The sequence below is a fragment of the Halyomorpha halys genome, unplaced genomic scaffold (genome assembly GCF_000696795.3).
Source record: "Halyomorpha halys isolate HHAL.00 unplaced genomic scaffold, Hhal_1.1 Scaffold1778.1, whole genome shotgun sequence".
Taxonomy (NCBI): domain Eukaryota; kingdom Metazoa; phylum Arthropoda; class Insecta; order Hemiptera; family Pentatomidae; genus Halyomorpha; species Halyomorpha halys.
Genome location: NW_027108754.1, coordinates 24377 through 36303, shown reverse-complemented (window position 1 = coordinate 36303; position 11927 = coordinate 24377). Strand labels below are relative to the sequence as shown.

The 11927-nt window shown below is 32.0% G+C and overlaps 1 protein-coding gene across 2 annotated transcripts in view; it reads left to right on the top strand.

Annotated features, from left to right (window-relative positions):
- Window positions 1-11297, top strand: part of LOC106690617 (trithorax group protein osa) — a 157171-nt gene extending 145874 nt beyond the window's left edge. For both annotated transcript variants that reach the window (XM_067047046.1, XM_067047047.1), the window contains 2 exons: window positions 3364-3510; window positions 11175-11297. In XM_067047046.1, coding sequence (XP_066903147.1) covers window positions 3364-3510; window positions 11175-11282 — 255 coding nt within the window. In that variant the 3' untranslated portion in view covers window positions 11283-11297. The remainder of the gene's footprint in view (window positions 1-3363; window positions 3511-11174) is intronic.
- Window positions 11298-11927: the final 630 nt, after the last annotated feature.

Genomic DNA, 11927 nt, shown 5'->3' with positions numbered 1-11927 from the left:
TATTATAATTCTATAATAATATAAATGTATGTATACTTTTTCATCTACTATGTATACAAAATGAGGTGAGGATAGTTTACCGTAGATATTTAAGAGGAGAAGATACGGGAGTTAGACTCAATTTTAGCCAGAATTTCTGCCTGTAACTCCCTGATGAAGACCTGAAAATCAGGTTGAAACGTCGGCACAAATAAATATGCTTGTGTTAATTTCTGTTTTTTTGCTGACTGCACCTTTATCCTCTCTTCTTACTATGTATACTAATTTTTTATATATTTTTTAAAAAATTTTATCCCAATACTACAGTTTTAAATACAAAATAAGTTCAATTGTTTATAATCGTAATTATTTTTAAATTAGTATATTTAATGTGACCGCTAATACTGTTTTTGTTAGTTCGAGATTTAGACATTAATTTTCTATATTATTTGCTATTTAATAAATATATTAAGAAACAATAAAATTTTTTCTTCTTCAATGCTTTATTTTATTGGACGTTGTGTGCTTGATTCGCCTCAATATGTAATAATATATAATCCAAAAACTTTCTTATTATTTAAAACAGTTTTAAACACAAATATATACATAACCCAGTCAAATTTTAACTCATTCTATTATGAGTTGTTATATTTTTAATTTTTTTTTTAATATCGCAAAATATTTATTAGTTATAACATTTTTAATACAAATTCATTTTGGTAGCTTAATTATTATATATTTTTAGCATTAAAACGCTATTTTTTTTATTTTAGTTAAAATAATTATAATTTGTGTTACTTCACGATTCAAATACAATATATAGCGGATACACTCGGTTGAAAATTCGAAATATTACTGAATATGTAAAAATGTATAACGGTAGACGATGGATGTAAAACTGTTTGCAACCATCGGGGATAAAACCGTACAAAGAGAACACTCTGTATTCAGTCGGGCTATTGAAGAGATGAATAAGGGTAGCCGAGGGATTCATAGTAGGACGGTAGATTTTCCTCTTTTTCCACCGTAACTGGAGTCGGGGATCGGGGAAAAAAAAATACAAAAAGGTTTTCCACGAAGGGACTGCGGAAAACATCGCTATAAATAGACAGGAGGAGGAACTGTGTGCTAAAATATTTTTGCGACGGGGGAGGGTAATCCCGAGCCAACGGAAAACAAAATAATAGGGAGCGGCCTTTATCCGGTAATCCTCGCTTGGTGAATAGCAAACACCGCCTCCCTGTCCCTCTCTGCCTGTATTAAGCCCTCCTCCTCCCTCCCCAGTTCCGTCCCTCCCGCTCTATCATTCTATTTTTTAATACCTCAGTCAAAATGAGCCGTTCGCTCTTCCCTCCGTGTTCCGAATACAGAACAGGAACTAAGCTACTCCGCTAAATGTAATCAATGTCGGAAGGTATTATTTATGACCGGAGTTCGATCCAAGTTTGTCCTGTTGTTTTCAGTTTATTATTACTTTTGAAACTTACCGTAAATTCCTTCTTAGCTGTTAATAGTGTTAAGAAAACTATTTTTTATTGTCAAGTACTACAACCCTCCTACCATATCTAGTGCTCAGCAACTAGCGGTCGATAAGTACACTTAACTCGCAAACAGATTAAACATGAGTGGAGACTTTGAGGTCCTCAAGCTTTGAGGTAGATTGTAGATATGTTTAGAAATGGATAAAGCTTGAAACACAGGATTTGGGTGATTAGAAAGGTCTATATAGAATTTTGAAAATTTCTTTAGTATAAGGTATGGAGTTATTAAAGTTTTTTAAAAAATCAAAATACCGACGAATTTATGAGTAGTATTTCCACTGTCTAGAGACTTAGGAACCAAACCTTTTTCTTCCCATCGCACGAGGAAAATCTGGGACTCTAGAAGATCCAAGCGAATCTGATAGCTATTGTAGTTAAGCACGGGCGCTCTACCAGCAGACAGTTAGGACTTCAATGAAGATTCTGGTATTGGCCGAAACTCCAATATACATCTTAACATGTGAATTCCATCCAACTGCCGTTTCAATTCTAGTGAAGGATTTATTCCGAGCAGAGCATTTGGATGATCAGTGAATTTCTGATTATTTTTTTTATCATTCGGACGGAACAAGATCTTCAAGCGGAATGTCAAGCATGGGTTGTAACATAAAATGGAGCATTAACTATTTCTCTAATGGCTTTCAACTGATAGGATTAGGTGAGTTCGATGCTCAAAATTTCAGCTATCTCATGCAGCCAAATTCATTCGTAGAAATATATTGGTAAATATGTGTATAAATTTGAGAATTATCTTGTAAATTACTGTATATTTGGCAGGAATCGCTAGATAGAAAAGTTGAGCCCAAGGAAATCCAATCGTTTCATCCTCGACCTCTCCTCAATTATTAAAAGCTATTGTAGATTGAACGAGTGCGCTATACCGGAGTGAAAATTCTGGCAATTGCATAGTAAAAAAAAGGTCATCTGTCAACTACTCTTTCAAACTTTGAAGATGAATGTTGGGATGAGTGGGTCTAAGTAGTATGGCGATTGCTCTATAAAGGATTTGGATGATCAGTTAGGTTCTGAGGAAACTGTTGGATAAATAGGATAGTTCTAGGTATGGTTTTAGGTAGGATTAGTTCTGCAATAAATGGTATATCAAGGCATATGGCTTGTTAAATAGAATTAAGCGGTTTCTTATTATTGCTGAAAGGATTGATGTGTTCAATATTCAAAATTTCAGCTGTCAAATACATAAGTACAAATAAGGGAGAGAATTATTTTGTAAATTAGATTTTTTGTGAATTGAAAGATTGTATGTTCTGTTTAGTACATCATTGGCATATTGTTTGTCAGCTGTTTCCCATTCTTCAACAACTAGGTATACATAATTGCTAGAATCGTTTTTTAAACTTGCAGTTCGCTGTCAATTACTTCCCAATGTATGCAATTGTAATATTGTCAGTTTACCTGCAACAGTGAGTGGAAAAAATGAATACAATAATGTAGATTGAAACATAATGATGACGATACGGATTGACCTCTTCGTGCCGTAGCAGCTCATACTTCTCAAGTTAAAGAGGCACGGCATGCTTCAATCTCTTACCTAAGTCTACTTGAAAGTATGCATTCCGTGCTCTCTGAAGTTCAGGATTCTTTTTACATTTGCTAGATTGCTCATATTTAGAATATAAGACAGATTTGATTTGTTCGCACAATCGTAAAAAATCCTAATAAATCTCTAAACAGGATAAATTGGTGTTATTGTGCTTTTTACGTTATGGAGCTACGTGACCTTTGTCCTTTTGCTCTCATATTATTTACTAAGTAAACGTTCCATAATTTATAGGTATTTAATTATCGTTAAAATTATATTACATAATGTGCTGTGTTGTTACAGATTGGCGGCCCGCCGGCGAACAACGGGAGCAGCTTCGGGGGCGGCCCGGGCCCAGAGAGCAGGGGGTCCTCTTGGAGCCCCGGGCCGCAAGGGGCAGCGCCGCAGCCCCAGCAGGAACCCCCTTCCCCATCCACCCACCCTCACCAGGTAAATACATATCACTCTAAAAATTACCAATTCAAGTTTAATAATTATAGCTGTCATATAAATGCAATTATATCTAATGAATAATATCGACATTATATACATACGTGTAAGTCTGTAAGTGCTTATATTTAAGTGGATGTTTATATGCTATTCAGATAAATCGGAACAGAAATCGGTTTTTATCAAGTACTTTTTGAGAAATGTTCTTAAGTTACAACTTGATTATTTTTTTTATATTACTGCACTAATACCCGGTCTTGACCTCCTCTCTACGCTTCTTTCAATCGTCATTGTCTTGTGCCATCGACATCCAGTTCCTCCTTAGATAATATTGATCCTCCTTCATCACCATCCTACTAAGTTTTGGTCACCTTCTCCTTGTTCCATCAATTTTTCCTTCTTTACTATCAAATTGTTAAGTTACTATTATGACCTAGCTACTATTTTACACCCATTCAAACCAACCAAACAAACAATAACATTAGCTGTAAAGAATCGAGAGGCACGAAATCAATAAATATAATTACTGAAATAACATGTAGATCTTATAATTGAGTGTGAAATGACAGCTATCAAAAAAAGCCTAATTATCGCTAATCCTAATTATAAACCTCCGTCGTGTTGATTATTGTAATTAAGACGTTTGTGCGAAAGTTGCTTTGAGTATAAGTTTGATTGTACCACAGATTAACAATCTACTTTATTAATGTTTAGAGTTATTTTTTTAGTATCAGACAAAAAAATTGTAATTAACCAATGTAAACTTTCGTAAGTTATCCATTTTAATCTTTGAGGTACAATTTTAATGGAGAGGGTAAATGCCAGAAAAAGTGAAGCCAAAAAGGCGGGCCTTATGATGAACTGGAGCGTGTCAGGAATAAGAGCCTATCACTGGCTGCCTTTTATTTCATTTTAGACAATGACGAACGTTTCTATCAAATACAATGTAAACCGGAACATAGCTTACTCCATATTTTCTGGCTATACTGTAGTATTCAGAAAATGGAATTATTTGATGTTTTACAAAAATAGGAAAAAAATGATGGGAAAGGATTTTGAAGATGAGTATGGCGAGGGATAATTGTAATTGATAAGATAAATACTATAATAAAAAAAAAACTTTTAATATACACAAATACGAAGTTAATACCTTAACCTTAGAAGAGAAAAATATTTTTATGTAAGAAAAAATTAATTTTTTTTTATTTCACTGAATGAATATGAAAATATCTGAAGCACAACTTATATACCCTTCAAGTATTTTTTTTTATATATATCTAAATAAATTATGCATGTTTTCACAAAGAGCCTTGATTTTGGTTAACAAGATAAATCCACTTCTACGAAATGAAAAAAAAAACAGTTGAAGGAAGATGATAGGATCGTAAAACAAAGTCCTCATCTCAGACCAGTAAAGATTTACTGGCTCCAGAAAGGACACAGATAAGAGAGAGAAATGGAAAATGGGGGAGAAGGAGAAAGAAAGAAGAGATGGCGGGGGGTAGAAACCCTCCAAGCGACTCGATTTGGGATTCCCTCCGGAATATCCAAGAGGCAGTTTGAAGGGACAGGAATGGAAGTGGAGGATATAACCGGCAGTGGATCGTTAGGTCCGTTACGGTTATTTTGCAGGTAATGGCCGCTTTAGGAATAATTAGAGCCACTCTCACCTGGTGTCTCTTTCTTATTTCCCGCTATTGCGAAGGGGAGTTTGGTAGCGGTAATGATTTTATGTTTGGGTGCATTGAGGTGTATACCGCCATAGATCCCTAAACGATGATTGTTATTAAAATAAAATAAAATATTGTAAAAAAGAAGTAATTTCACACAGGCTTATGTGAGATTTCCTAGAAGTTTCAAAAGAGTAACTCACTTACTTATTTTATGGAGTTTGACACTTTTAAGCTTGATTAGATGAATTAAGGGCCCGACCACATTTAAAGGAATAGCAGGATGAGACGGATTTCAAGGAGTTAAAAAGACGTCATCTAGAAACTAACTTGATTGGTGAAGGGTTTTTCAACTCACTAAGACTTTAATGCTAAGGAATTAGTTTTTCATTTTTTATCTTTATTGGAATTTACAACAGTACATTTAGTAAATTTGATGTAAGTTATTATGAGTGATAATAACTAATTAATTATATTAGGAGTGATAACTACTCATTGGTAGCAATCTAATGACGTTTTTACATTATCAGGTCTCGTGCCCATCTACTTTTCAGGCGCCTCGGAGGATTGTCAGGAATGGAAGAGAAAGCAAGGTTAGAAACTAGTGGGTTTGGATGGTTAGGAAGTTAATAATCGAAGGAATGATATCTGGTTCAGGCTTGATGTGTTACATATGGAACATTAAGGTCTTTATGGATGATAGGATTTAAATTAATCGAGGAAATCACTTTGGCCGGTTGGATTATAATATTTTAATAGCATGCCACAATTATAGTGCTGAGGAACGCCTGGCGTTCTTGTGCCGTAATCTTCTTACAGGAAAGAAAGGTAGCATATTTATTAGAGCGTAAATGAGTTATAAGGTTATTTCCTTTCAGCACAGTAGTTAGCTCCAGAAATATCAAGGCTCTTGGGTTCTTCTTATATACCTCTTACTCTATAGTGAGAGTACAGGGTTCAGTATATTGCAACTTTCCAAATAATGGGTCATTTTGATTTTTATTAACTTATTAATTTATTTTTTTAATTTAATTACTTTTTAAATACCAACTTCAGTATTGGCTAAAAAGTAGTTTGCATATCACACGATTTTCAGTTACTCCCTTTCATAGGTTCCCAAGTTTTGCGGTGGTCTCATGTTCAAGTTACCGCTATTTTAGTAATTTTCGGAAAAAAAAAAAAAAAAAATTTTATTTTTTATTTTATTTATTTATTGATATTTACAACTGTATAAAAAAATACAACCAGTAAGTTTGATCATAATGATATGATACAGGATGTAGAGAAACTACCCAGTAGTAGAACTCTAAAAACAGTTTACAATATAAGGTCACGAGGCCATCTTCTTTTCAGGCGCCTCGGAGGATTGCCAGGAATGGAAGAGGAAGCAAGGTTAGAAACGAGTGCTTTTGGGTGGTTAAGGAGTTTATTATGGAAGGAATAATATCGGGTTCGGGCTAGATCGGTTACATAAGGAACATTTAGGTCTTTATGGATGGTTTTATTAGTAACAAAATAAGGAGCATTGAGGATTTTGAATTGTAAAGATTGGATACGAGAGGAATTCGAAGGTTTAGTGGAGCCCCAAAGCTCAACTCCGTATGTCCAGATGGGCCTTATTATTGTCATGTAGATCAGTCTTTTGTAACGAGTTGGAAGTTTAGACCGTTTGTCTAGTAAGTGCTGTAATAGTCGGAATCTGCGTGCAGTTTCCTGTCTTTTCAGTCTTGTGTGAGGATTCCAGGTTAGTCGTTTGTCAAGATGTAGTCCAAGATAACGAATCTGTTCTACAGGGGTAAGAGCCACATTATTAAAGTATACTGTAGGGCAGTCGGCAGGTTTACGACGAAGAGTAAATGTGATTTTAAAAAAAAAAAAAAAAAAAATCTAAATTTAATAAATTTGGTTCCTGTCAAGAATACAATACTATAAGAATTGAAAAGGAAACCATAATGCAATCTGGTAAGATCGTGCGGTCTCGGATTTTCTCGTTGTAATTAGTTCAGTCATTAAAATTCTTTAATATTTTGTATTTACTCATTGTTTATTATTGCTAACAACGAGAACGCGTTGACGCACCGAAAACATTTACTGGCACTTTCGCCTAGTCGATTTTAATCGAAAAACTACTGTCACTACCAAAGTACATAACTGCCTTCAATATGTAATTTTTATTTTATTCTACTTTTGATTCTGAGCTAGGCCTACAGACCACTTTCCGAGACTTCGGTATTGTGACTCAAAGAACCTCAAATATGTATTTTCGTCAAAAACTCGAATTCGAAATTTCGCACGGTCCCAATACTTATCCTATCAATAAAATCAATATAGTGGTAAGTAATTGTAAAAAGATACCATTTTCCTGTAATCCCGTTCGTTGTATGTTTGCTATTTGTAATTATGGTCTGATTTCGATTTTTTATTTTTTTTATATTCTATTAATTTAATTACTTTTTCGCCCATATATTTTAATAATTTACATACCGATATATAATTTTCCAAAATTGTATTACTTTCTCCATTAATTTCATGGCGTAGCCTTTTGCTATAGCAAGACTATACCACTTTAGCTGGACTGATATCAACACCTTAAATGCCACAAGGCAATGAAAGGGAGAAGACTTAGTTAAAGTATATATAATACATTTCATGTATTATATATTTATGATGTACTAATTTATTTTAATGATGAAAAAAAAATTGTATTTCTACTGGATAAATCGAGGATTAACTTTACATTTTTCATATAAAAATTAACAGTTTATATAAAAACATGGTGTGATAAGTTCCAGAAGTTTTTCGTGTACTGAGGACACACTTGCGAACTATTCATTTATATATACATTAAATTTTCTTCGATAGTAGAGAATATATTGAGTTATTTGAACTCTTGGTATACTTTCTTTCTATTGGTTCTCCCGATGGTACATATGCTGTTTTGTAGAGGCAGATGACGTCTGAATTGGTAGAGCTTTGAACAGCTGTGCAAGCATCTGTATCAACGCAGAACGGTCCTCAACCAAAACCGATGTACAACCTTCTACTATTTTCTTTGTTTTTTTTTTTGTTTTTTTCGTTGTTTTCTCTTTACGTTTAGGTTGAACAAGTACTCACGTGAATAATCGAGAACTGACATAGCATATTTCGTCTATATTAATTGTATTCAACTCCATTTATTTCTAAGTGGAAGGGAGATACTTTTTTGTAATTTATTTTATGGTTCTTCGTATTATGACAAATATTTTCTTATTGTTCTAAATAATAAATAGTAGCATTAAATAATCAACTGAATAACTTTTCAGGAAACGCCTTTGTTTATCACCACCACCGGAAAGGTGGTTTCTTTTTATAACTTCGTTAATTCAGCGAAAGGAAAGTACAGCGGGATGAGACATCTCCAGAAAACTTTAATTTTAAGTTACTCCAGAATTATTCCGAGAAGAAATTAGAAAATAACGAGAATGACGACACCGCTGTAAATATAACTCCGCCAACCTCGAGGCATTGATTAGAAAAATACTAATTTCATTTCGGCTACTAGTAAGATTAAAAAGTCGGGGATTAACTGAATTATACTTTTTTAATCAATGTTCTACGTTTCTTTTTCAATTGAAAAACTTTTCTTCAAGTTACAAACTTTTCTACGCCTCTCCTTCCGGCCCCCTGACTTCATTTCTATTTTGTAAATGTTCTACCTAAGGTATGCCCAAGTGAAATTAAAAACTTCAGCGATTCTTAATTTAACCGCTATAGTTTCAATTCGGAACTCTAAATGTGCAAAAAAAAAAAAAATTAATACCAAGTACTGCAGTAAAGAATCATAAACACAAAATACCATATTGAACAAATTAAAAGTAAAATGTGGAGTATAAAATAATATTTAAACAGCATAGCAATAAATATAAACTTTACTAACCTGATATAAACAGTACAAAATGATAATCCAAAAAATGTTAATACATCAGCTTTAACGAGCAATAGTGACCAATAGTAATTTTGAATTTGAAAAAAAAAAAAAATTAAATAATAGATATGGTAGAAAACAGTAGAAAGAGCTAATACCTTGTAATCAAGTCAGTACATGAAAGACATCAGAGCAATTAAAATTTATGATTTTAGAAGGTAATTAACTATGAAATTTAAAACGATATATAAATACGTAGTGGGCAATTAATAATAATAAATATAATTGGAGAAGTTTGTCGGGGGGTGCGGTAAGCAAAGAACAACATAAATAAACAAAACCATATTTATTTATTTTATGCCGACGTTTAAAAATAAATAAATATGGTTTTGTTTATTTATGTTGTTCTTTGCTGACCGCACCCCCCGACAAACTTCTCCAATCATTAATCTACGGTCAACTATCTACACCTCAATAATAAATATATTTTAATTATAGAATAATTGGTGACTTTCAACATTTTTAAAATTAAATATAAAATGAACAATTAACAAATAGTTCAAATACATAAATGTAGAATATATATTATAAAAGACAAATTAATGAAAAGTTATCTAAAATAAAAATATTTAAATCAAAGAATACAAATTCTGGATATTTTTCAATAAAATTAATAAATCTCAAATTAAGTAAATTATATGCATGGAAATTATTAATATATAATAAATAACACAGTGTCTATTTTTAGAGAAAGATGCTGAAGATGGACAAACGGTCCGAAACGTCGTACAATACATTATTGATTTGAAATTAATAAATATTTTTGAATTATTATCCTAGAAGAAAAATAATCAGAATATATCATAAATAGAGTGCCTTGGAACAAAGAAATTAATTAACGACTAATTTAAGTTATTTATATATTTCTAAGTAAATCTGTTAATTTATTCTGTATATTTGACAGTTTAAAATGTATATATATCCGAGTGATTTTTTTTTTTGTTTTTAATTTTTGTTATTTCGAAAGTAATACTTACTTTACATAAATTCGAATTTATTAATGGCACTTACAGAAGTTAACATTTATAGTTTATAATGTATTATTCCTAGTACTGAAAAATAATTAACACAAGTTTAGTTATTGTTTCTGTGTTGGTAAAGTGGAATTACATTAAAATTCACCCGACTTAATTGTAAACTTTTTCCTTGGGTGCCTCTATTAATTCGGCTTTTAATCTGTGTATATATAAAATTTTGTACATACATTGTTGTGCTAACTAAAAATATGACTTTTCTATTGAAATGTCTCAAAGAGCTACCTACACGATTCAATGAATGAAACTCCTGAAAACCCATGTTACGTACATAAGATATTTTCCAGCATATTTATTTATTATTTATTGTTTTATAAATAAATGTTTCAAGTAACCATAACCATCTCGTTCTGTTTGTATTAGTGCTGCGTAGTCGGCTGATGAAATATCGGTTAGTAGTGATTAAGATCTGACGAAAGTCCTTTCCCAGCGTAGGATAGAAATGTTCCCAGCGGTCAATAATTTATTGTGAGGAAGGGATAAAACTTTCCTGTTATTTTCATGAGCTGTGGGCGTAACAGAAATCATTAGTTACATCATTTTACTCTAATGAATTATCTTTATCTATGCATTATGATTTATGTGTAAATTCAAATGGATTATTGCTTAAAAAATATTGTTAGGTAATCGATAAAATTGGGTGAGATTTTATCTTTTTTTTGTTCTGAAAACATGAATACTTATTTTTTTTGTTTTTGTTTAATCGCGTTTTATGGAATTTTATAGTCGCGTTATAAGTGTTTTAGCGTTGCACTCTGATTCGAAGTGGCAGCCAACATCCCCAGTAGGACAAAAATTACGTGTTGAGTATGTCTTTAACAATAACAATATTCAATAACATCATTATAGGAGGGTATGAAAAAAAAAAAAAAAAAAAAAACTCTGATTCGATAAATATTTATTTATTAATGAATTGTACCAATTCATTTGTTTTGCATTTTTCTCTATGTTTAACATATCATTATATTATTACAATATACTTTTTAAACTTTGCAGAGTTATCCTCCAACGCAAAGAGGGTCTGACCAGTCTCCTACGACGAACGCTCACGCGCCAGAACCAGGGGTGAGTTGTATTTATTATTTTTTATCCTTAATTTTCTGATTAGTTTGTTTTTATTTTTTCTTTATTTTTCTGAGTATTCTCATCGGTATTTTCTAACTCAAGTATTTTTTTTTTAAAGCATTTTGATTGTTGTTGAGGGATTTTAAATTTATTTTTTTAAATTTCCGTTTTAATGATTATCTCTCTTGTAATCGTTTACAGTCATACTATTGAACCTTAGTAGTTTAAAAAATAATAATAAAATAAATATCAATAAATTAAAATACTACGAGTTTTCATCATTAACATGTCTATGTAATATATATTTAGATATTTTTTTATTCCATGTTTGAAATAATTTTCCGTGGTTCTACACTTATCTTGATTATGCTTGAAGAAGTTTGTCGGGGGGTGCGGTCAGCAAAGAACAACATAAATAAACAAAACAATATTTATTTATTTTATGCCGACGTTTCGACCTGAGTTTTAGGTCTTCATCAGGGATAGCGGCGTGTAAAGGGGAGATGCTGATTATGTACTGTCAACTTAGTTTTCATTCTCAAGTAGTTGAATACTTATATTTATTTTGTTTTTACTTCTATATAATTAAAAATCCGCGTTCATATTTTATTTTAATGAGGGAATATTTCGTATTTATATACTATGCTAATTTGAAACAATGCCGATTATTTTTTATGACGAAAT